The sequence below is a fragment of the Salvia splendens genome, chromosome 16 (genome assembly GCF_004379255.2).
Source record: "Salvia splendens isolate huo1 chromosome 16, SspV2, whole genome shotgun sequence".
Classification (NCBI taxonomy): domain Eukaryota; kingdom Viridiplantae; phylum Streptophyta; class Magnoliopsida; order Lamiales; family Lamiaceae; genus Salvia; species Salvia splendens.
The window spans coordinates 428,763-455,428 of NC_056047.1; the positions used below are offsets into that span (position 1 = coordinate 428,763).

The 26,666-nt window shown below is 38.1% G+C and overlaps 2 protein-coding genes and 1 long non-coding RNA gene across 3 annotated transcripts; all 3 read left to right on the forward strand.

The window, feature by feature from the left end:
- Positions 1–492: 492 nt before the first annotated feature.
- On the forward strand, positions 493–2,201 carry LOC121772653. The gene is made up of 2 exons (XR_006044383.1): positions 493–1,209; positions 1,359–2,201. It is a non-coding gene; the product is annotated as an uncharacterized LOC121772653 (long non-coding RNA).
- A 2,630-nt stretch (positions 2,202–4,831) lies between these two features.
- LOC121771683 (probable leucine-rich repeat receptor-like serine/threonine-protein kinase At3g14840) lies at positions 4,832–12,354 on the forward strand. The gene is made up of 24 exons (XM_042168527.1): positions 4,832–5,186; positions 5,257–5,431; positions 7,141–7,212; positions 7,390–7,458; positions 7,561–7,632; positions 7,720–7,791; positions 7,875–7,946; positions 8,052–8,123; positions 8,206–8,277; positions 8,411–8,482; positions 8,568–8,639; positions 8,745–8,816; positions 9,070–9,135; positions 9,287–9,349; positions 9,421–9,453; positions 9,552–9,589; positions 9,659–10,038; positions 10,119–10,314; positions 10,418–10,564; positions 10,721–10,839; positions 10,917–11,127; positions 11,237–11,474; positions 11,559–11,709; positions 11,812–12,354. Exons 1-24 carry the CDS (start codon positions 5,102–5,104, stop codon positions 12,163–12,165), a joined length of 2,973 nt encoding a protein of 990 aa, XP_042024461.1. The 5' UTR covers positions 4,832–5,101; the 3' UTR covers positions 12,166–12,354.
- A 7,558-nt stretch (positions 12,355–19,912) lies between these two features.
- On the forward strand, positions 19,913–25,192 carry LOC121772404 (probable leucine-rich repeat receptor-like serine/threonine-protein kinase At3g14840). Its single transcript, XM_042169502.1, has 19 exons — positions 19,913–20,345; positions 20,457–20,628; positions 20,895–20,966; positions 21,188–21,259; positions 21,354–21,425; positions 21,513–21,584; positions 21,658–21,729; positions 21,851–21,922; positions 22,017–22,088; positions 22,182–22,253; positions 22,333–22,404; positions 23,013–23,078; positions 23,314–23,376; positions 23,497–23,559; positions 23,646–23,678; positions 23,752–23,789; positions 24,081–24,442; positions 24,539–24,737; positions 24,963–25,192. Exons 1-19 carry the CDS (start codon positions 20,258–20,260, stop codon positions 24,998–25,000), a joined length of 1,770 nt encoding a protein of 589 aa, XP_042025436.1. The 5' UTR covers positions 19,913–20,257; the 3' UTR covers positions 25,001–25,192.
- The last annotated feature ends 1,474 nt before the right edge of the window (positions 25,193–26,666 follow it).

Sequence of the window (26,666 nt, forward strand, 5' to 3'; positions counted from 1 at the left end):
GATCGTTTAGTTCCCTTAACTTGAATTTTCCTGACTCCACCCTTAACTCAAGGAGATAGCCTTTTGAAAACAAACAACGTACTAATAAGACTAGAGAAATTCACATACTTATAGGAATGCATGCCCCTACTTTATTTCTTTGATCATTTGTTCACCGTTAGAAAATTTTAGAAACTTGCATATTAATTAAATTGGGAAATTTAATTAATAGCACTTCTTTATTAAACTTAATTATTTCTGTAACTTGAGAACGTCGTCTCCCTCTTTCTTTCTATTTCCCTAGCGGCCGCCCTAGGCGTCGCGGGGCGATGCCGGTCGGCCACTTACGCCCGTAATTCCTTCGTTGGCTCCTCGTATTTCCTTCCACGATATCGAAATAAAACCCCAAAATTAGAAAAGTACATAATTAAATTATCGCGACCATTTCCTCTTCGAAAATATATTTATTTCGGACTTAGGATAAAATTATTCATCCTTTGAAATATTCCGGGATTATTTAAATAATTCATCACAATTAATTATCGACCCAAAACTTAATTAGAAGCCCCAAAGCTTAATTATTTCTCCACTTTATATCTCCAATTAAAAGTTTAAAGCCCAAAATAAAATAAATGGAGTCTAACTAAACAAATCATCCATTTTTAATTAAAGAAGCCCAATTCTTTTAAAACCAAAGGCCCAACATCTACTTAGAGAAAAAGACCAACCCATTTCAATAACTAAATTAGTCCATATACTCCCCCTTCCACCACACGTATCATCTACTCTCTCTCACCTAAATTACTATTCATATTCTTCCCCAAATTGCACAAATTAGGAAAATCTCCCTTCCCATTTTAAAGTTTCCGTCGACCAGCAGCCACCCCACCGGCGCCGTCTCCGCCTCCGTCTCCGTCTCCACTCTCTCCCTCTTATCTCCTCTCTCAGCCTCACGCCGTCGCTCGCCACCCCCCTCCGCTGGTCCAGATTCGTCGCACCGCCACCACCGCTGCGGGTCTGCCGACGCCGTGGGTTCGCGCCCCGCCGTCACCGAGGATCTCCTCCCGTTCAGATCAGCCGCCGCCGTCGCGGACTCCTCTCTCCAGGGTCTGCCGCCGCCGCCGCCACTGTGCATGCACAGGCGGCGGCTTCAGCCTCCTCCGCGCCTCGCACCGCCGGCCGCTGCCACAGCCGAGACCTCTCCCAGCCGCCGACATCGATTCCCGATAGGTAGGATGGTCAGAATTCATTCCTCCAATTCTCTCTTTTCATTGTTCATAAGGATTATATATATATATATATATATATATATATATATATATATATATATATATATATATTTTGATGATAAACTTTGTTAGTTAAATCAAAATTTCCAGATTCAAAGGAGTGAAAAAGGACAGACGTGTTTTTGGAGCGTGGGCTGTCATCGTTGGTGACGGAGTGCTGAACTCGCTGCCGGAAGTTTTCTCCGGCAGACTCATATATTGTTTCTAGATAAGATCCTATCATCTTTTGGAAATTTGCCATTCTTATGCTCAGATGCTATAGTAAGCAACTATATTCTTGATTTACTAAATTGTCTATGTGCAACATAATTGATATTATGGTTTGGGCAGATGATACGTTTTGCCTATATGTAATGTTTCAATATGGGGGAAAAGTGAGGTGTGGGTACTCACCTTTGTGTGATTGTGAGAAGGACTTGTTGGATTTGTCTCTTTTATGATATGCAAAAGTCCCGATGAATTACTTCATTCTCCTGCTTCGACTTTGTTGGAAGATGTTGTGGAATTAAATGGTGTTGTGATGTGTGTGTATGATTCGTATGTGTGTATGCTGTACATATACAGCATAGATATGGATCTTGTGGAGATATCTTTCAAAATAAAGGATAAGGATGCAAGTGGAGATAAGGATACAAGTGGAGATATTATAATTCCTTCTGACATGCAATTAATGCATGCATTTATGGTGTATATGAAAAATTGATCCCTCCGGATCTGCTACCCTCTTTTTTTTATTTTATTTAAGTAATTATCTAAGTATTTATTTATTTGTTTATTTAATTTGGTGTAGGTATAATCGGTTCAAGTTCGTGGCCGTTCGTGTTGAAGTACCCGCTTCCATACGATGTATAAATTAACTTTTGTTGGACTTTTGTTGGATGTATCGGACATTAAAATTTTTATTTGGTGTTAAAATTTTTTTTTTTCCTTTTACTTGAAATATTCGTTCAAGAACGAAGCAACGATTATTTATAATTCCAAGATCAATTATCATACATGAAAATGGCAGATTTCAAATACTACAACGATTACTTATTATTTATCTTTAGGCTAATAATAATAATAAGGTACGAAAGTTCGGGTTGTTACACTTACCCATTTGTCTTTTTGCTTATCAAGTTGATTTTGATTCTTTCGGTTGCTACTGCAAGTGTAGAGAGAGTATTTTCTGGAATGACGTTTGTAAGAATAAGTTGCGAAATAGAATTGGTGCTCAACCTGATGATTGTTTGGTGGCTTTCATTGAGAAAGAAATGTTTCTACAAGTCTCTGATAGGGGTGTGCATTCGGGTTTCGGTTCGGTTTTTCACCCTAACCGAACCCGAAAAATCGAATTTCGCCTAAAACTAAAACCGAACCGAAACCGAAAAACCAAAAACCGAACTTAAAAACCCGAACTAAACCGAAAAACCGAAATTATATAAAAAACTGAAAAATTGAAAAACCTTAAACCGAAAACCGAATTAAAAAACCGAAAATCTGGAGAAAGAAAACAGTACAGAAACTTAGAAATTTTCAACCTACAAAACATAACATGATAAAAATGATAATATCCCTAATCCGTTAAAGGCATCAATTAGGGCTTTTACTTTTAGTTAAAATTAAATAATAGTAACATATATATAATAAAATAAATAATTAAATAAATTCGGTTATTCGGTTTTTTTCTTCGCCCGAACCGAACCGAAAAACCGAAATTTTTGTATTTTCAAAACCGAACCGAACCGAAAAACTGAAATAACCAAACCGAATTTCAAAATTTCGGTTTGGTTCGGTTCTGATATTCGGTTTCCGGTTTTTTTTGCTCACCCCTAGTCTCTGATGATGATAGAGTCCATCTCTTTGAGGAAATGAAGACTCGTATAAAAATAAATTAGATGTTATATATAGTTTTTGGTTTATTTTATTTTAAAATACACGATTTCAAAATTGAATAATATTTCAAATATTATTTTACTGCTATTTTCTACTATTTTTTTTAGTATTATGTAATTATTTATCATACGACTCGTATCCCCAGATGACAAATCCTGGATCCGCCACTGGATATTGGTATCTAGAATCATGAATTTTGGCAAAATTTTTGTAGTATATGTTTTTTATGAATATTAAACTTAGTTTAAAATATCATAAATTTTACATCTTGTTTGTTATTTTTCATGGCATATCAATCACCATATTTATCTGACTAACTTACGTGTCGTTTTTTTCCTACTTGGCACTAGTACTAAATCAACAACGAACTTAAAAAGTGATCTAAAATATCATAAACATTTTACGGTTGTCCACGTAGAAAAAGTTTTTCGCCGAGGATATCTTATTTGAATTGGATTGAAAAATAACAAATAAAAAGTAAAATTTGTGATATTTTAATAGCAAAATCTTGTTAAAATTCATGATTTAGAGATAAATATCCCATTTAGTTATAGGTAGTAATAATAAAACACGAACAGCAGTTGAGTCAACGTCTTTTCTTATTTTGTATACTCAACTTGTGTCCGAATATTTAAACGGGGGCATATTTGGCTGGAAATAATACAATAGTAAAATATTATGATAAATATGCATGTGGGTTGCAGAGACTTTTCCTAGATCACTATTTTTCCACACAAAATAAACAAATAAATCACAATTATTTTTCAATTATTTGTCGTATCGATCAATTTGTACTATTGATCTCCAACTTGATAAAATATGCATGTGGGTTGCAGAGACTTTTCCTAGATCACTATTTTCCCACACAAAATAAATAAATAAATAAATCACAATTATTTTTATTTGTCGTATCGATCAATTTGTATAGAATTTTGAGCTCGATCAACTACATGGAGCCTACCATAACCAACTTGTTGTAAAAAGTTATTACTATTTAATGCGTACATGTCTTCTTTCCTATTAATAATAGTATATTATTAATATGCTATTAATTATGTTGTCTACTTATCTTAAATTAAAAAAATATCTAAATCCTCCTATTTTATGAGTTCAGTCCTTTTAAACAAAGCCATAAGTCCATAACAATTGTATTTAATCTTCGAGCTCGAAGCTACACTTTAAAGATATGTGGATTTCCCATAAGGTTAATTTTTGGCCAATTTAAATTGATGTGGCTCACTGGACGTCTTGCGTATGTGAATGTGAACAATTGTATGGAGAATTAAAATTGGCTGGAAACTAACTGATTTTGGAAAATTACTAAGTATACAAAATATGTATGGCGAAGTAAAATTGATCAAAAAATAACTTGATGAGACGTCCACACTTCATCTAAAGTTCATGTTATTTCCACCACTTTTAAAGTTCATGGAAAATATCAAACTTTAGGAAAAATTTATGATTTATATTTTTTTAGCTTATTGCCCTTTAATTGTTGAGTAATTTGAGACAATATTAGTAGGTTACTAGGTTAGAACGCTTTTCTCATAAACAATTTTTTAGTAGGAGTCTAGTCATCACGGAAGTAGAAAATATCATTACAAATTTACATATATGGTTATCATTTAGATAGACTTGAAACATCATTGTTTTGTAGTTGTTTATCAATTTCAGGCTCTTTTCTTCTTAAGTTTTGTTATTTGGGTTCAAGATATTATTTAATTTTGATTATTTTGGTTGCTCAAATACAAACTAGACAACATAACTTTTCTCCGCAGTCGCTTATCTTCTACACACCCTCCCTCTCCCTTCCATCTCGCTTCCTAATTTTGGACTCTATATTCTCACGCCCCCTCTTCCTCTCTCCAATCCAAATTTTGGACTTGCGATATGCAAGAATGATATCATTTTGCTAGAAATCGATCAACATTCTTCTTCATTTCTGTTTCGGAGTCAAAATGTTAAGTTTTTGGAGGTTGTTTATTGCGTTAATTTTGCTGGCGAGCTTGGTTTCCGGAGCAGCTGTTTTGCCCCCTGATGAAGGTTAACATACATTGTACTATGTGTATATATTTCTGAATTAATTGATTGAAAAAATAGTTGATTTTGGCAGTGGAATCGCTGAGGGTAATAGCGAAGAGGTTAGGGAAGACGGATTGGGATTTCAGCGTGGATCCATGCAGCGGGTTGTCGGGTTGGGCCACCCTGAATCCGGTTAGAGGCACCGAAAATGCACTCACTTGCAACTGCACATTCGATAATACTACTACCTGCCATGTCACAAGCATGTGAGTTTTTTTTTCTCCCCTATTTAATTTTATTAATATTATATAATACTATCATCTAGTAGATGGTCACAATATCTCTCTGCATTTTTTTCTATACACACAGTGTGTAATAAAAACTTCTTAGTTTTTGGACTTACAATATGTATATTTTGACCATTTCTAAAATTTGAATATGATCAACAATGAACTCTTATTTATTGTGGCCAACTTCAAACTTATTCATATCCGACCTTTAAAATATAATTACGTGTTTCCGTAATCATCTGTTCCGTAACATTATTTTTTTTTAATTTGAAAAATATATTTTTTCAATTACAATATTTCAATCATTTATTATTTCTATTTCTCTTACTTTACCAATTTTAAATTAAAATCAATATTGTTTCAAAAGTTTCAAAAAATATAGTTAGTGGAGAAACCTTATACTAGTAAAAATTTGTAATATTGTACAACTAGACACTCAAAGAAGAACATATGCTAAAACATCTCCAACTATTTACACTGAACTCAAACTAATTTTAACCTAGATGTCACGTTAAATACTAGTTTTTTACTCTAATCGTTTTCACTAAACTCATATCTAAATTAATATTCTCTTTTCATAATCTGTTTTTACTCATAAAATTTTGAAACTGTGATTTGAATTTGTTTTTGTATAAACTTAAATATTTATATATAGCCTATAATTGCTCATAAAGACATTCGATAATTATAATTAATGCTTGGACACTATTTAATTATTACTATATTTCAATAATTTATTACTCGTTAAAACATTGAAACAAAAATTTAATATCTAAAAATACTTGTCAAAAGTAAATTTTGTTTGTATGTTCGGCATTAAAGATATGGGCCCTGAAAAATAAGAGACATATAGATATGGGCCCTTGAGTATAAAATAATGTAAATTCTTACTAATAATCTGTTGGCCAGTGTGGACTGGGTTTTTTAGCATTCAACTGTTATTTGTATTAATAAATATAGATATGCCGACAATTGAATTATTGCTGTAGAAATACAATATCTCACTTGTCAGAGACCCAAAGACCACACTTATATTTACAACTTGCAATTATTGGACTCAGAATCAATTGATCATATAATATTTTGATATTTTTCTATATAAAGTTGTGATTTCTATTCTTTTCTATATTAGCAGTTTTCTCTCTATATATATATGAGTAGTTATTCAAGTCAATGTATGTATATTAGTACCATTGAATATTACTTACCTATATATATTTTGTTAAAACATTAATGGATCTAATAATATTTTCTAGTATTTCAAGATCTGGTAAAAAAAAAAATCTTTTTCAATAAAAGCAATTTTCATTGTATGAGTGATTCTTGAAGCTAAAATATAGTTACTTACCTGAGAATATATTTTCGTTAAAGCATTAATTGATTAAATATTAACTTCTGTATCCGCAATTTTACTTTATACATATGAGGAATTCTCGTATTCAATGATACCATTTGGCGCCTAATATACTTTCGTTACAACTTACAACAACATTAATTGGTCAAATAGTAATAATTTTTAATATTTGGTTATTTCTTTTTCTTTTTACTATATACTAGTAGTTTTACGTTGTTTGAGTAACATTTGCCGAAAATATCACTATTTAACAAAGATAACTACATTTTTGTTAAATGATTAAATAAAATTGAATATTTTAAGTATATTTTATTTGCCAAACAAAACGCAGAATTCTGAAGGCCCAGAACCTTAATGGATCAATCCCACCCGAGCTCGTCAGACTTCCATTCCTTCAAGTGATGTAAGTCCCAAAAAATTACTCCTAGTTGTGTTTTTTAGCTCAGTTTTCAGTTAGATTTTATTAATCATTAATTAGCCCTGCCTTGTCAATGAATAAATGCCCATAAATGGATTTTACCTTTTTATATAAATTTTTATAAAAAATGCAACTGCCGAGTTTCATTTGCATCTTTCAAAGTGACCTCACTCGGAACTACCTCAACGGCATCATCCCTCCAGAATGGGGTTCCATGAATCTTGTAAATATGTAAGCTCTCTCTCTCTCTCTCTCATGGATAATCAATTGAATCGAGATTTGTAAAAGGATCTATAGTGATTGAAAAAATGATGTAATGCTATGTTTACGCAGTTCTATGTTCGGAAACCGTATAAGTGGTTCGATACCAAAAGAGCTCGCCAACATCACTACACTCCAAGAGCTGTAACGCTTCTTCCTCAGCCAGTTTTGTGGTTTATTTGGTAAACAGAGTGCTTGCTGATGCTCCTTTTCCTCTTTCAAATTTTGTAGTGTTTTGGAGGGCAATCAGTTGACTGGAACCATTCCTCCCGAGTTGGGGAATTTTCCTCAAATCCGTAGATTGTAAGGCGTTTATAATATTTTTTTTGCACTCCTTATCTGAATTGTATATCAGTTGTTGAGTTTATCTAATGTCATTTGTGAAGGCTGTTTGCTTCCAACAATCTAACCGGAGAGTTACCCACAAGTCTAGCAAAATTGGCCACTTTGACAGACTTGTAAGTTTCTTCTCATTTTTATTTTAGTGTTCTTCGAAATACTACTTATCAGTACCAGTTTCCGATTCATTGTCTGATCTTTGATGTACCTAAATGTCATTCCAGTCGTATTAGCGATAATTATTTCAAAGGAAGCATACCGAATTTTGTTCAGAACTGGACAAATATGGAAAGACTGTAAGGTCCATCAACATATTATTTGATCTCTTAGAATTTCATTACCATTTAGCTCTTGATGTTATGCATTTTTCAATTTCAGAGCGATTCAGGCTAGTGGTCTAGCTGGGCCAATCCCTTCTGGTATTGCTTCCTTAACCCAATTGACTGACCTGTAAGTGCAGAATATGATACATTATCTACCTCTTTGTCATTGCATTTTATCTACTTTACTTTTTCTCTTCTAAAAGAAATGAAAAGACCTCATGTGATTTCCAACGTGTATTCACCTGATTCCAAACTTGCAGGAGAATCAGCGACTTGAATGGGAATGATTCAAGTTTACCATCTCTTAGTCCATTGAAAAATATAAAGAATCTGTGAGTGCGATGTTTGTCATTGCTACTAGTATATCATTGGGTATTTCATTGCTTTTATATGACTCTAATAGATCTTGTTATGCAGGATATTGAGAAGTTGCAATATTGTCGGGACGTTGGCAGAGTCTATTGGAGATTTGACGACACTTAAAGTATTGTAAGTAGCATATTTTCAGTCTGCTTCTTTGAATTAGGTCTCATCAGATTTTTTCATACCTGTTTGTGCGTTCTTTAACTAATTTGCTGTTTTTGCATTGGGCAGAGATCTAAGTTACAACAAATTAACAGGACCAATTCCCGAGAGCTTTGTTCACCTATCAAACACGGACTTCGTGTAAGAGTTTTGACCTACAACCACTACCGGTGTCTTTACTGGTCATGTTTTTGTACTGATAAACGAGGAGTGCCATGACAGTAAAATGTCTATTGGAAAATTTTACTAATTAGGAGACTGAATAAAGGGCTTTGATGGAACCTTTGTTACTATTGGAAAATAAATACCGTGACATCGTAACATTGATCTAAATAGAAGCGGAAGTAAAAATACTAGTAGTATTGATTTCTGATTCAAGATGCTCATGTTGCAGCTATTTAACTGGGAATTCTCTGAGTGGGCCGCTGCCAGCTTGGATGCTGAAAGACGGGGACAGAATGTAAGACTCCCATCCCCGCTCTTTATACGGGCTTCTCTCATAACTGGATATTGGTTTTTGTTTTTGTTGGACCTAATCATCAGTGTCAAATACTGTGTGTGCTCCAAGCCCAGAAAATAAATGTGTTTGAAAAGTCTCAATTTGGATGCAGTGACTTGTCTTACAACAACCTTACATCTGGAAGCTTACCAGCAGAGTGTCGGCCGCGTAACCTGTGTGATTTCTAACACTTATATCTTTATGTCGGATCACTAATCTTACTTCAATATAATGTATTCTTTTCAGAAACCTGTTTGCCAGCTCGAAAGGAAACACCATGTGAGTTTTGAGCTCTTATTCCATACTCGAATGTTTCATTTTCCCCGTTTATTTTTGTATATGATGAATCTGACATGTTCTGAATATTGTCATGGCAGCGGTGTTGCTTTGTGCTTAAGTAGAACCTGTGAGAAAAGTAAGTGATAATGCAATCATGCATTTCATGTAAAGACTTTGTTGTTAAAGCATTTCTTGTTTGTCTCAGAGTATCACTCTCTCCACATAAACTGTGGAGGAGGACATGAAGTGGATGACAAAGGATCTAGCTACGATGAGGATACAAATTCTGGTGGGCCTTCGGATTTCTACTTAGGTAGGACAAACTGGGGATTCAGCAGCACTGGTCACTTCTTGGATGATGATCGCCCTACAGACTCCTTCACCTGGCAAAATACCTCAAGCATTTCTGGACAGAACGAGAAGCTCTACAGAAATGCACGCCTTTCTCCCCTCTCGTTGACATACTATGGATTTTGTTTGATGAATGGAAACTACACAGTAAACCTTCACTTTGCGGAGATCATGTTTACTGACGACAGAACATATAGTAGCCTCGGAAGGCGTGTATTTGACGTCTACATTCAGGTACTTATCTAAACTCCACCACATGCTATAAAGATTAACCACTTACTTTGGATTCTTTGCTTGTAATAAAATTATTTCAGGGAAAGCTGGTGCTGAAGGATTTCGACATTGAACTCGAAGCAGGAGGAGTGAACAAGCCACTCACTAAAAACTTCACTGCAGTTGTTACTGATACTACCTTGGACATTCACTTCTACTGGGCTGGAAAGGGTACAAGTGGCATTCCTGTTCGAGGAGTCTATGGTCCTCTCATTTCAGCCATATCCGTTGATCCTAGTAAGTGTTCTATTTTTCAGACATCACTTGTATTTTTTCATAGTATGTCAAATTAATTTGACTTTTTAACTCTGACCTCTCTCTCTATGCCAATTCTGTTCAGACTTTACGCCCCCGTCAGAAGGTGGAAGCAGTATTTCCGGAGGTGTTATAGCTGGTATAGTGGTAGGAGTTCTCTCCGCAGTCATTTTAGTTCTTGGTATTCTCTGGTGGAAGGGATGTTTCAAACGTAAAGACTCGATGCATGATGGTACATAAATCTCTCTTTCCTTTAATTAACATCTCAATCTTGGATGTCCATCTTGCTACGGTTGATATACTATGTATTATAGAATTCTTCAAGTAGTTTACTAGCTGATTTGGAGTTGTCTGATGTCCTCTTGACTTAATTTGATTCTTTTCTCAGATTTAAAGGGTTTAGACCTTCACACCGGAACATTTACCCTAAGGCAAATCAAAGCTGCTACAAACAACTTTGATCCTGCTAATAAGATCGGTGAAGGTGGTTTTGGTCCCGTATTCAAGGTAACATAAGTGACGTATATGATTTCGAGAAAAAAAGTCTTTTATCTACACCTTATTCTATGTTCTCTTTTTTAAAGGGCATTTTATTAGACAACACAGTCATTGCTGTGAAGCAGCTTTCTTCCAAATCAAAACAAGGGAACCGCGAATTCATAAATGAAATAGGCATGATTTCTGCTCTACAACACCCTCATCTTGTTAAGCTGTACGGATGCTGTATCGAAAGCAATCAGTTGTTGCTTGTGTACGAGTATTTGGAAAACAACAGCCTTGCTCGCGCACTATTTGGTACTATGCTCTATGACAATTTTAACTTCATTGCTTTTGCTGAAACAAAAGATAAAGGGCTGTATTTTTCTAGTTTCGTACTCATGTATATAAGGTAATACGTTTGCAGGTCCAGAAGATCAGCAATTGCATCTGGACTGGCCTACGAGGCACAAGATCTGCATCGGCATAGCAAGAGGTTTGGCCTACCTCCACGAGGAATCAAGACTGAAAATCGTCCATCGTGACATCAAGGCCACAAACGTGCTTCTCGATAAAGACCTAATACCTAAGATATCTGATTTCGGACTTGCCAAGCTTGACGAAGATGATAATACTCATATAAGCACGCGCGTTGCTGGAACATTGTGAGTGGACTATTTCACACTTGTCACTGGTTCCTAGTTCCTACTATGGTTAGAAACTAATAGTGACACTAACTGATTTGGCAGTGGATACATGGCCCCTGAATACGCGATGCGAGGCTATTTGACAGACAAAGCAGACGTATACAGCTTCGGAGTAGTTCTGTTGGAAGTCATCAGTGGAAAGTGCAACACCAGTATCAAGACCAAGAATGAATGCTTTTATCTTCTTGATTGGGTAATATACATATCCACCATATCTATTCATCTATTGTTCTCTTACCACATTACACAGATGTTGAATTGAATAAGAGTACATTGGTTTCCTTTTTTTTCTCAGGTCAATACTTTGAAGAAGAGTGGGAATCTGATTGAGCTAGTGGACACAAGACTAGGCTCGGACTTCAACAAAGAAGAAGCGATGACGGCCATCAACGTGGGGCTCCACTGCACGAATGCAGAGGCCGCGGAGAGGCCAAGCATGTCGACAGTGGTGAGCATGCTCGAGGGAAAGGTGGGCGTTCAGCACTTCGCCTCAGACATGAATGTCTCGGTTGGGAAGGTGAAGGCTGAGGAGGCCGTAGAGGTGCAGAGTATATCCACGGATGTGCCGTGGACCGGCTCCTCGGCATCCACTGCTGATCTCTATCCAGTCACAGTGGATACTGAGTACTGGGAGAAGCGAGGTCTCTAAATTTGTTAACTATATATGTTTGTTTGTTCTGTCAATCAATTCAACGTGATAAATGCCAGACTTTCCTTTTTTTTATAATTTCAAAATTGATCATTCGTCCCAAGATAGTTGAGTCGTATTCTTTTTTATGGATTGTCCCAAAATAATTGAGTTATTTCATTTTTATCAAAAATATTATCATCTCTCATACTTTACTCTCTTTTTATATCTTTTACTTTTTTCCCATCTTACTTAATCTCTCCATTTTAACCTTTAACACGTCAATTCATAAATTTTGTGCCTAAGAAATGCCCTAACTAGCTCAGGACAGATGAAGTAACATATTTCCTCTTTTAGAAAAAAAGAAATCAATATTAAACCATGCAATCATCTCTTCTGTCTTTTTTATTACATTTTCTCTCATCTTAATTACTTCAATTTGTACTATTTTCTCTGTCCATTATTACATTCAATTACATTTTTCTTTTTATTTAACTCACTAAATCTACTCAAAATGTTCGAAAACAAAATTAAAGTCGAAAATCCAAAACTTCCTGAATGAAACCGATAATCTCGATAACTGAAATTATAAATCCAGATTCGAGTTAATATTTATTTATTGAAAACTAAGTTATCAAATTGAAGTTTTGCACTTCCTATATAAAAAATGAGTTTAATTCGACACACTTATTAAAGCATCACTTTTTCTTTTTTCTTTTTTTTTTTTAATTTAGAATAATCGATGGAGTTTCAAAGGTGATTGGACTTTTAAGTTAAAATAATATATCAATAAGTGATCACATTTAATGAAGCCGAAGCCTTATAATAAAATATTCCTATTTTAACATCTTTTATCATTAAGGACTAGTTTGGTAGAGGGGACATGCTGGGTTTGAGAAGTTAATCCTACTTTTTCCAAACGTTTGGTAGGTTTGACAACAATCCGCTTGACCCGGGACTAACCCACGTGACCCGCAACTTTAGCTGGATTTTGTGGAAAAGAGCAGGTTTAGTGTCTGGGACATTTTTCAGGGTTTATCATCCTGCTTTGGAGTATGGGGCGTCCAACTCAGCACAAATTCCTCCACTACCCTTTTGCATCATCTAAAATTAAGACATCCCAATTTTCTTTCTGCAAATAACAAAGGTGCTTCTTCTCTCTTCATTTCGAAAGTAGGGTTCATCACCAAATCTGAGCCCAACACCATTTACGACGGATGAATGAAAATAGGGCGTAGCCTGACTGCCATCGCCTCCTCCACGCAGGTGCTCGTTGCGCATTGAATCCCCCTGATGGAGTACGGACTAAACAAGCCCAATAGCAGTGACAGCCCATCAGCCCAAAGCCCAAGGAAGAGTATCAGTTCGGCATTACCAAAGAGTTCGGCCCCAGCCTACAGCTCGGTACAAGCCGACCAATCAGTTCGGCATTACCAAAGAGTTCGGCCCCAGCCTACAGCTCGGTAAAAGCCGACCATTCAAGCTCTACTCTCAGATCGGCAAAAGCTGCTCGGCAATAGTTCAGCAGTTCGGTCTCAGTATTCGACCGAACTGGGAGATAGTGGACTCATGCAGAACCTCCACGACCTCCACTACACCCACGATCTATTTAGTGGTGTCAAGCAGTCATTAACTCATGCAGGATAGTGGACCCATGCAAGATCGCCACGATCTCCACGACATCCACTACCTAGTAAATGGTGCTGCATGCCACGATCTTGGTTCAATGTATAAATAGAACCTAGATCAGATAGATAGGGTTAGACTCTCTCGCTTTCTAGAGATCAAATATAAAATAGCAAGTCTGTATTGTAAGCTGTAGAAAACAGATCAAGCAATACAACTCTGCCCTCTTTTCTTCCCGTGGACGTAGATTTACCTCAGTAAATCGAACCACGTAAATTCATTGTGTCGTGATCTTTATTCTCTACCAGCATTCATCGCCATCAAAAATTCGCCGATTCATCATTGGCGCCGTCTGTGGGAAACGAAGAACAAAATTTGTGATAAAGCGAATTTTTGACCCTTTTCCACCCCAAAAATGCGTACCAGATCACGTAACACCCATAATGCCGTTCGTGATAACCGTGAGGAAGCTAGTCCAGCTCGCAGGTCTGAAAAACGGCCTCGGGAGACATCTACCTCCGGTTCTCACGAAGAAGGAACAAGCCACTCCAGGAGAGATCGCACCGAGTCTTCCCAGCAGCCCGATTTAAATGAAGCTGTCAAGCTGTTCTTGGCCGAGAAGCAGGAGTTCTTAACCTTCCTGCAGAAGAGCCAACAGCCGGAGAAGACAACGGCGGATTCTCCCTCCTCATCCAGACATGAAAGTCACTACCGCAGTAGTGACGTGTCTTCCAGGAGAAAGAATCCTCAACCCCGACATGTTCCTGTTCCTCCTCGGTACCGGAACCACAGGAGAACTCCATCTCCTCCGTACCGAAGAGAGGTCGGGTTCGCCATGTACGGAGCATTAAAGACTCCGTTCTCGGACGATATCACCCGAACTCCTTTGCCGCGGAACTACCGGACACCGTCAATGACTTATGACGGGTTGGTGGATCCTCATGACTTCCTGGGACGCTATCAATATAATATGGCGAACCAGGGTCTCAATGAGGTCCATATGTGCAAGCTGTTCCCCGAGCTGCTCATCGGGAACGCCAGAAGGTGGTTCGACAGCCTTCCTCAAGGCAGCATTAGATCCTACCGAGATCTAATGGATGCTTTCCACAGGAGGTTCTTTCAGAAAGCGGAAGCCCGGATCACTTCGGCTCAGCTGCTTTCTATACGTCAAGGTCACGACGAAAAGATCAGCGACTTTTTGACGAGATTCCACAAGGAATGCCTACAAGTAGATGATCTCAATGATCTACTTGTCATTTCGGCATTCCAAAATGGAATCCTGCCCGGAGCTCTCTACAGAAAGCTCGTGGAATGCAGTCCGCAAACAGCTCAAGAGATGTGGGACATTGCGGACCAGTTCGCCCGTGCCGATGAGGCAGACCGTCGAAAACGGTCTTTAGACAGCTCATCTAGAGGAGACGAAAAGAAGCCCGATCATAGCGACCAGAGGCTTCCTCGCCGAACTCCTTTTGAAAGAATTCAAAGGGCACCGGTACAAGGCAGATTGGGACCACGTCTCAATCCTGAGAAGCCGCCCGCTCAGTTCGTACCCTTAAACAAGTCAAGAGCAGAAATTTTCGAACTACATTCCGATATGTTCGAAAAGCCAAGGCGGATGACGAAATCGGCCGCGCGCCGACCTCAGGATCAATATTGCTCCTTCCATCAAGACTACGGTCACGATACCGAGGAGTGCCAACATTTGGCTGCAGGTATTGATGCCCTTGTGAAAGCAGGGACGTTAAAAAAATACCAAAGCAAGCAGCCGAAAAGGAACAAAAAGCAGGGAGGTGCGAACTGCGCTCCTCAGGATCCGAAAAGGCAACGGGATCCCGAAGACGATAACGAGCCGCAATATGATGGAGTAATCCTAACTATTGACGCTCTCCCTGCCGAGAAGACTAAATCGTCTCTGAAGTCATAGAGCAGAAAAAGGCTTTTGACGAGCTCAAAAGTTATTTAGCCGAGCTTCCAATTCTCTCTGCTCCAACAGATGCCGAAGTGATTTTCTTATACTTAGCGGCATCTGATCAAACCATTAGCGCGGTGCTTGTACGAGAAGAAGGCCTAAAGCAGTTTCCCATCTACTTTACAAGCCGAGCATTAAGAGGTCCAGAAACAAGGTATCAACCTCTGGAACAAATTGCTCTGGCGTTAGTAAATGCAGCAAGGAGACTGCGGCCATACTTCTATGCTCACAAGGTATGCGTCTTAACCGATCTGCCTCTTCGGCAAGTTTTGACCAAGCCAGAAGCATCAGGCGGAATCGCCAAATGGGCCATAGAGCTGGGAGAACACTCAATCGAGTACCTACCTCGAAAAGCCATCAAGGGACAAGCCTTGGCAGATTTTCTTGCAGAGGCCAAGTTCGATCAAGCAATCCCTGTCATTGCCGAACAGAAAAATTCTGCCAATGCCGAACTAGCACAGCCCTTGGAATCCGAAGAAAAGCCGCCGGACTGCTGGAGCGGATTCGTAGATGGAGCTTCGAATAAAACGGGAAGTGGAGCTGGTATTCTGCTTATCGCTCCCGATGGACACGAGGTAACCTATTCACTTCGGTTCTCATTCCCAACCACTAATAACGAAGCCGAATACGAAACCCTCCTTGCCGGACTCAAGCTAGCGCAAAGTCTATGTATCAAGTCTCTCAAAATCCATTGTGATTCACAAGTCATAGTGAATCACATGTTGGGTACAAGTGAAGCTCGTGACGAGAGAATGAAGAAGTATTTGGACAAAGCGCAAAGCATCAGCCGAAGTTTCTCCTATTTTCGGATAATCCGCATTCCCAGAGTGGAAAATAGCCGAGCAGATACCTTAAGTAAGTTGGCCTCAGATCCGAGCTCAAAGGCGGAAGAATTAATGCATCGAAGCATTGATGAAGCCGAGGTACATTCAGTGTCCAGCTCGCCGAACTGGATGACGCCGATCTTGCAGTATCTGGATCAAGGACAATTGCCCGAGGATAAGAGAGAAGCTCGGAAGATCACGTGCCGAGCACTTCGGTACGAACTTCATGAAGGAGTCCTCTTTAGAAAGTCTTACCTCCAGCCGTTATTGCGGTGCGTAGGACCAGAAGAGACGGACTACATCCTCAGAGAAGTTCATGAAGGATCGTGCGGCAGCCACATCGGAGCTAGAGCTTTAGCTAAAAAAGTTCTAAGATGGGGATATTATTGGCCAACCTTGGTACAAGAAGCAGTGCAGCTCGTCAAGACATGCCCGAAGTGCCAAATCCATGCAAATATCCCAAGGATGCCGCAGACCGATCTATTCACTATGCAAAGCCCTTGGCCTTTCATGCAATGGGGCATAGACATAGTGGGACCACTTCCTCAAGCTCCTCGGCAAATGAAATTCCTAATCGTTGCCGTGGACTACTTTACGAAGTGGGTGGAAGCTGAACCATTAGCTACGATAACGAGCTCGAAGGCATTGGATTTCGTCTGGAAGAACATAGTGTGCCGATTTGGCATACCCCACATCCTCATCTCGGATAACGGGACTCAGTTCACCGACAAGACGTTCAAGAATTGGTGCCAAGAGCTGAATATTCAACAGCGGTTCACTTCGGTCTCTCATCCACAAGCAAACGGACAAACGGAGGTAACTAATCGTATCCTGGTGAAAGGGTTAAAAGCTCGGTTAGAACAAGCCAAAGGACAATGGGTAGAAAATCTCCCTCAAGTCCTATGGTCCTACCGAACTACACCCACAACCTCCAACGGTGAAACTCCGTACAGTCTGGTGTACGGCACTGAAGCCGTAATTCCGGTGGAGATCGGCGTACCCAGTCCCCGAACTCTAAATTTCTCAGCAGAAATGAATGACGACGGACTGAGAGCCGAGCTAGATCTTGCCGAAGAAAGAAGAGAATTGGCATGCATAAAAGCAGCCAAGTACAAGGAGCAAGTAGCCCGGTATTACAACCAAAGGGTGAAGAAACTGCAATTTCAAGTGGGAGATCTCGTTTTGAGAAACAACGAAGTAAGCCGAGCAGAAAAGCTGGGCAAGCTCGAACCCACATGGGAAGGTCCGTATCGGGTGTCAGAAGTCCTCGGCAAAGGGTCTTACAAATTGGCTCACATGTCAGGAGAACAGGTACCCCGAACATGGCACATTTCCAACCTCAAAAAGTTCCATTTGTAAGAGACAGTCCGGTCAGTCAGTCTTGAGTCCTGTTCGGTCAATGTGCTTTATTTGGTTTGCTTGGTCTTTGTTTGTCTCTATGTGCTTTTTATTTGTCTATATGCGTTTTGTCTGTCTATGTGCGTGTCGTCTCTTACAAATGTTACTGAGGTATCTTGTTCTTCGAAGGCTGATCCCCTTCTTAGAACATATACAAGCCAACGATTGTGAAGTCAAAGCTTCTACAGAAGATACAAGACCACAATTCAGCTTAAACAAGCAGTTCGTCTGAAACGAGCTGCAACAAGCCAACGATTGTGAGTCAAAGCTTCTACAGAAGATACAAGACCACAATTCAGCTTAAACAAGCAGTTCGTCTGAAACGAGCTGCAACAAGCCAACGATTGTGAGTCAAAGCTTCTACAGAAGATACAAGACCACAATTCAGCTTAAACAAGCAGTTCGTCTGAAACGAGCTGCAATAAGCCAACGATTGTGAAGTCCAAGCTTCTAAAGAGGATACAAGACCACAATTCGGCTTAAAAATCAAGCACTTCGTCTGAAACGAACTGCAACAAAAGTCCGATTCACGCGATAAAACTTGCCTGAATTAGGACAAGGGAAAGTCCGATCCACGCGATAAAACTCGCCGAATTAGGACAAGGGAAAGTCCGATCCCCAAATTAGGACAACGGAAAGTCCGATCCGAGCGATAAAACTCGCCAAATTAGGACACAAGCTTAGTCCGGTCAAAGATGTTTATTTCATCAGACCAAAGACGAGTCCGGTCAAAGATGTTTATTTCATCAGACCAAAGACGAGTCCGGTCAAAGATGTTTATTTCATCAGACCAAAGACGAGTCCGGTCAAAGATGTTTATTTCATCAGACCAAAGACGAGTCCGGTCAAAGAAGAGTTCACTTCATAAGACCAAGGACAAACATCGACTTACCCCGTACCTTTATCCAGAATGCCGAAGTAATTCACTTCGCTTTTCGGGGGGGGTAGTGATGGAGTACGGACTAAACAAGCCCAATAGCAGTGACAGCCCATCAGCCCAAAGCCCAAGGAAGAGTATCAGTTCGGCATTACCAAAGAGTTCGGCCCCAGCCTACAGCTCGGTACAAGCCGACCAATCAGTTCGGCATTACCAAAGAGTTCGGCCCCAGCCTACAGCTCGGTAAAAGCCGACCATTCAAGCTCTACTCTCAGATCGGCAAAAGCTGCTCGGCAATAGTTCAGCAGTTCGGTCTCAGTATTCGACCGAACTGGGAGATAGTGGACTCATGCAGAACCTCCACGACCTCCACTACACCCACGATCTATTTAGTGGTGTCAAGCAGTCATTAACTCATGCAGGATAGTGGACCCATGCAAGATCGCCACGATCTCCACGACATCCACTACCTAGTAAATGGTGCTGCATGCCACGATCTTGGTTCAATGTATAAATAGAACCTAGATCAGATAGATAGGGTTAGACTCTCTCGCTTTCTAGAGATCAAATATAAAATAGCAAGTCTGTATTGTAAGCTGTAGAAAACAGATCAAGCAATACAACTCTGCCCTCTTTTCTTCCCGTGGACGTAGATTTACCTCAGTAAATCGAACCACGTAAATTCATTGTGTCGTGATCTTTATTCTCTACCAGCATTCATCGCCATCAAAAATTCGCCGATTCATCACCCCCATTGAATGGCTTTCAATTAATGTGGTGGGTGTAATCCTTGTACAAATGGGACCCTACTATATATCAAAGTTAAGATTCTTAGATCTGTGAATTTCATTTCCCGCCGGCATATTTGGAAAATTTCATCGTAGAGCCAAAAGGGGGATTGGCGGGGGTTTATTTGGTGCAAGTTGCAGTAGGTTTCTAGAAGGGGCAAAAGTGGTTTCACATTTATAAATGGGGACAAAAATGACCAAATAAAGTTTATCCAAAATTTTGGGACGAGCTACCAAACGTGGGGCATGATAATGTGCTGAGTTATCAATGCTACAAAAGGGCATGGTGATATGATAGTATCTATGCCTAATCCACTTCCATAATCTAATTTATTATCCTAACAGATGATTTCCCATCCCCACCACAAAACGCGTCCTAAGTCTTCTTTCTCAACCACACACCGCAGCAATTGTTCTTTTCTTTCATTCGGTGTCTGCAAGTTTTGACCGTTTAATTCAATTCAGCCCCTTTTTCTCATTCAACTTGAGATCATTATCGTTTCTAATTTTTAAAGTCTTGGTCAAATTCTCTTAATATTATTTTTTTTTAATCTTGCATACATCTACAAGAGTCGTTTATTGATCAATCTTTCAAAATCGCAACATCCTAGAACATTTCGAAATACTAATAATGTTGTTTGCATCAAGGTTTATAGCGTTGATTTGGTTTCTGGGGTTTGCTAATTATGTGGCATCATCTTGTTTGCCTCCTCAAGAATGTAAGTCTCTTATTCACACACAAACAAACATGATAAATGCAGTTTTACCATTTTTTTTATCATGGTCAATAGTAGTATTTTTTTATTGAATTAATATGAAAATGGGGTTAGTGGAAGCGTTGTCGGTGGTAGCAAGGAAACTGGGGAAGAGGGAATGGAATTTCGATGGTGTAGATGTTGATCCATGCACCAATGAGCTCCCATGGTGGGATGCTAGTTTTAAAGATGGGAAGGGAGTAATGTGCAACTTCACCTCCCCTCGAATTTGTCATGTTACTAGGATGTGAGTTACTCTACTCTTACTCCGTATTGGTCGCCGTCGACGACTATTGTTGTTTTGCTTTACTAGCCCTGTTCTATCATGAAAACGTTTCATTTTTAATGGACAGAGAAAATATATATAGTTCATTACTAATGGAAATCAAAACTACTATTATCGCTACCAAGTACATGATGATTTTCGTTGTTGTTTTGCTTTGACTATAATATTTACTAGTACCATAATTTTGAGTATGATTAATATACAAAAGCACCCAACTCAAATTGCAGCATTTTGAAGAGCGAAAATCTTAATGGGTCACTTCCAAAGGAGCTGGTTGGACTCCCCTTCCTACAAGTCTTGTAAGTAATTATTATTATTATTTACCCGCAGGGGTGTAGCCCAGTTAGCAACCGAGAGACAAATCTTGTTGCAATTATTATTATTATTGCACAGTTCGCGAGTCATAATTATGATGTTTTAAGAAAAATATGGGACGAATTGAAATTTAATTTATTTACCAATTTACCATTGAACATAACTAACTATGAATATACATACCTAACTAATGTGTGCCTCACAGTGACGTTGATCGGAACTACCTCAATGGCACTCTCCCTCCAGAATGGAGTTCCATGGGATTCCTTCGAAAAATGTAAGCGACTGCTAATCTTCCTCTCCGATTGCGTTCTTCACTACATTTCCGAAATTGATTGGGCATGGTCCGCATGGATGCTTTCCTAATGCAGCGCTGTTATCGGGAACCGTCTCACCGGTCCAATTCCAAAAGAATACGCCAACATCACCGCACTTGAAGAACTGTACCAACACCTCTTCCTCTTTTCTCATCAATTGCAGTTTCAATTTCTCGAATTATTGTTTTATTAAATATGTTTGTTGCCATCAAGGGTTTTGGAGGCTAATCAGTTTACAGGAAATATACCTGGGGAGTTTGGGGATCTTCCTCGAATGAGAAGATTGTAATGATTTAACTCTATCTTGACTTCGTTATGAAGATATTATCAGTATCTTTTAACTGCATTCCCGTTGTAGCCAGCTTGCTTCCAACAATTTCACCGGAGAGTTATCCCCAAACCTAGCAAAAATTACCACTCTGGAAGAGTTGTAAGTTTCTTAATTCTCAGCTTGATATGTAATGTAGCCATCATGTGATTTTTCTGCTAGGATTGAAAAAATTACAAGCTTAACTTGTACTCCTACTTATCTAAGCATCATTTGCGAGCAGTCGAATTAGTGGCAACAACTTCACAGGAAGTATACCAAATTTTATCCTGAAATGGGGAAACATCACAAGAATGTAAGGCATTTAGTCATTTAATACATTCATTCACCTTTTTAGAATTCTGGGATTTTTTTTCTTCTATAACTTTAAACTCGAATCAATATCTCAGGGAGATTCAGGGTAGTGGTCTTAGTGGACCGATCCCTTCCAACCTTACTTCTCTAACCAAGTTAACTGATCTGTGAGTATACTTTTAAGATACATCAAACGAAATCAGATTTTTTTATTTTCTATGAGACTCAATATCTATGTTTTTGATGATTTCACCCTGCAGAAGAATCAGTGACCTCAATGGGAATCAATCGGATTTCCCAAATCTTGCTATTTCTACTAGTTGGAAAAAAGTGTGAGTGCAGTCTTTGTCCGTTGCTTTATCAGAAAACAAGTCATTTCTTTTGCGTGACTCACTGGATCTTATTGTGCAGGATATTAAGGAAGTGCAATATTGTAGGGGAACTACCACCTTTTATTGCACGACTGGCATTCAACGAGTGTCTGTTAGTACCATGGTTTTTTTGGTGGAACTGTTCGTTTTTCGTCATATAAGCTAAAATATTATTTGCTTTCAGAGAAAGCTGATGGAAATTTTAGTAATCTATTTAGAATCCATACATTTCGTATATTTGGCTTCATTCTTTGATGCTCCGTTATCTTATTTGGTAATAGATTGGTAGTGTATTTTGATATTATGATGCAAAGCGGAGTTTCTTTTCCCTTTTAGGAAAATGAGTTATAAGAGCAAACACCATTTGATATTATCAAGACACCAGATGATGAAATATTACAATAGTCAAATTAGGAATGAAATAAATCTGACTGAAAATTATTTTTTTCTTTAGGTTTCATAAACTTTTTCTAGGTTTGCTGTCTCTGGTGTTCTGAATTGAGGTCATTTTGTTGTCATATCCTGATAGTTAACTCACAACAAGAAATCTTAAGCTTCAGTTGTCTTGTTCTAATTATTTTTAAGCAAGGTTTGGAATGATTAGTGGTTGAAAACATTGGTAACATTGCTATGTACCGAACTAATGTAAATGAGATATATAACAACTTTATTCCTTATCATGCTCTGAGTTTTCTTTAAATACCATCATTTCTTGTGCAGAGATCTGAGTTTCAACAAATTAACAGGACAGATTCCTCGGAATCTTGGTGGTCAAAAAGGAGACATGTAAGAGTTTGTTTGACAACTTTCAGCATTTCTTTTAGTTCTCTGAATCAAAGAGTAATAATGCTTTTATTTTGCTGTCCTGATATTTCATATGGTGCAGTTGTCAATAGGGTCTGTAGTTGGTAATTATATGGCTCAACTCTCCTCGCATGATGATTTATGTCTACTTTGAGTATTGGTAGTTCTGAATTTCAAATTTGGTTGATTTTCTAACCATGAGATGTTTGTTTTCTAGCTACCTGACTGGGAACTTCCTTAACGGGACAGTGCCACAATTGATGGAAGATAAGGGAAACATGTGAGGTTCCCTTTCCATCCCGGACGTAATATTTCCCACTTACCATAGAAGTAGAATGATAATTGTGTGCTCAAAATCCATTACAATGTAGTTAATTGTAAAATTACAATATGGCTGCAGTGACCTATCCTACAACAACTTCACATCTCTAAGTCCGGAACCAAGTTGCACGAAAAACAGCCCGTGAGATTACTGAGTAATTCTCATCGTTATGTGTTTACTGTATCCAGATATTCTATACTGACTTAGATATTGCCACTCCTTTTCAGAAACTTGTTTGCCAACTCAAATGGAAACACCAAGTGAGTTGCTGATTTTAGTTTGATGTATTTTCACTTACACATATCATCTTTTAATATCATTTTCTTTTGGCAGTGGTACTTTCTATTGTGTAAATCCACAGTGCAAGTCAAGTAAGTGACAACTCACTTATAGCTCTTTAAATTTATCAGGTTGAGCTCTTCAGTGACTTTAACCCAGCTGAACAAAAAAAATGCAACTGGGGACAAATGAACAGACTTGTATTTGATAAATTTGTCACATTTATATCCTAGGTAGTTTGTGTAAAACTACTTTGAATGTGTAAATTACTGAGGACGTTCTTATGCCTTGACATGGCTCTTTAAAATGCTGGAGTATTTTCTTATTTGAAGTTTTGAAGAATAATATTCAAAATTCATCATAACATGTGTTTTTTTCCTCAGATGATTTCTACTCTTTCTATATAAACTGTGGAAGCAACCAAAGCTATGGTAAATATGAAGCAGACAGCGCTTCTGGAAACTTCTACCAAGGTAAAAACTGGGGATTCAGCAGCACCGGCCAGTTTTGGAATACTGATAAATATGGAAACAGTAATCTTCTCCAACCAGGCAACTTAAGCATTTCAGGGCCAAAATCTAAGCTGTACTCCACAGCACGCCTGTCCCCCCTCTCATTGACTTACTATGGATTTTGTTTGAGAAATGGCAACTACACAGTGAATCTCCACTTTGCGGAGATCATGTTTACTAATGACACAACTTACGGAAGCAATGGAAGGCGTGTTTTTGATATTTATATTCAGGTTCTCATCTAAACATCCCCAACTTTACATATAGATATGTGAAAGTATTTATTAGCCAAATTCATTCTTGATGATTTTGAAAATATTTTAATTCAGGGAAATTTGGTTGAGAAGGATTTCAACATTGAGAATGCAGCAGGTGGAGTAAATACTCCAATAACAGTGCCTTATCATGCATTTGTCAGTGATCACACCTTGGATATCCGCTTCTATTGGGCTGGAAAAGGAACAACTGTTCTTCCTGAGAGATCCGTATATGGTCCTCTCATTTCTGCCATATCCGTCATTCATGATAGTAAGTTTGATCTGGCTCCATAAAAACAATTAAGAAATAAAGTTATTTTCTTCATGTTCTCGCTGCGTTGGTTCGGTTTCACTTTATACTGCAAGTTTTCGAATATGTTCTGGCTATCCAACAAAATCATAGTGTAGCTTTTAACAATTTACATATTTGATGATAACCAATAAAGAGATTACGTTTGCATGTCGTCTTACCCTATCTATATATCAATTTGTGCAGCTTATAAGCCTGGAAGCAGCATCTCAAGGGATGGATGAAATGAATGGTGGAAATTGATGGCAGGATTCTTGGCCAATTAGTATCCCTTTCTTATTTCTTGTATTTAATTAAAGTGAGTACGATTTGGAGGGATTTGAATAGATTTGAATCAGCTATTGATAGTTTGGTGGGATTCTTATATTGTAAACTCCTATATATACTAAAGAGGTTTTGAGGAGTGTACCCGAAAAGATCAATTGTTATCGGTGCAAAGCGTCGAATTTGGTGAGAGGATTATTTGATTTCTTGAGAGGAGTGTTAAACATGTGGTACGTTGTGTAAAAATGGCGTACAAAGTGTGACACAACATTGAATAGCTTAGGAACGCGTTATTCGCCCGGTAGCTTGGAGCCGGGCAGCCGGCTCACACTGTTCTTATTCTCTTCACCCCCTTTATCTTTCAGGTGGTGAGGATGGCCATCAATGGTGGAATTCCCGAACAAGATTCTCGAGGAATGTAACGCTCTCTTTTTTCACTGATTTACTAATGTCAATTTGCCTATTTACCTATTACAAATTATGGATATAAAACGGCCTCAAATTGTAAAAATATTGCTTCCTACGAATTTGCACTTTTTGTCGAACACATGTCTTAATGTACAATCGGTAAAATAAGAGAGATGTAAACTGAAAAAGTAATTAAAGTATTGTTAATGGAGAAAGGGTCCTACCTTATTAGAGACATGAGTTTCTAAAATTAGAAGTGCATATTCTTGTACATAATTTATGCAAATTTCAAACATTTTTTATACCCATTTATTAATACGAAATAAATATGAAATACTATATTATATGAATTGTGTAATTACCACTCAAACAAATCATATATTTCTGAGTGAATAATGCGGACTTAGTCTCCACAAATAACAATAACTAGGAACGTGAATTTCACAATAACTGGGTCCATTGTCCAGAAGGAATTAATATTCAATGAAACAAGGAATTTAATTTGCTGACTAAAAAGTAGTACTGTAGTTAGATATTAGTAAGTGAAATATGACCAAGTCCAAGCAAAAGAAGAAAAAAAAATAAAGACGTACCATTATTTTTGAAAACAGTATTTTATCCATTATTATAGCTAGACATTTCTTTTAAGCAAAAGATTTTAAAATTTTCGGTTTTAGTAAATTAAGTGATTTAAAAAAGTTGCACTAGTTAGTTAGTTAGGTGAAAGGAAAATATACAAATCAATACAAATAATACTGACATGTACTAAAACATAAATCCTACTACTATAATTTCCTGTTTTATAAAAGTACTTCATTCATTCGTCGTTACACTAATATTTTATAAATTCAGGCCGAGGAAGGATAACTTTTATCTTCTTGACTGGGTAACATTTTATGCATTTACCTTTCCATACAAAGGAATGTAAATTTATACTATTCAACTTAAAAAATGTGCATGAATTTTTTCCCTTTAGCATTCTTCACTAATATGAATTTGACAGAGCTCTTCCAATTTTCACTTAGGCTATTGAATTGAAGGAGAAAGGAAACTTGTTGGAGCTAGTCGACCGGAGATAACCTGGAAGAGATTGCTAGAGATATCAATGTGGCGCTCATTTGCACGAATGATGTAGCTGCAGAAAGGCCGAGTATGTCAGCTGTAGTAAGCATACTTGAGGGGAACGACAGCGTTCCAAAGTTGGTTTCTGGGTCGAGC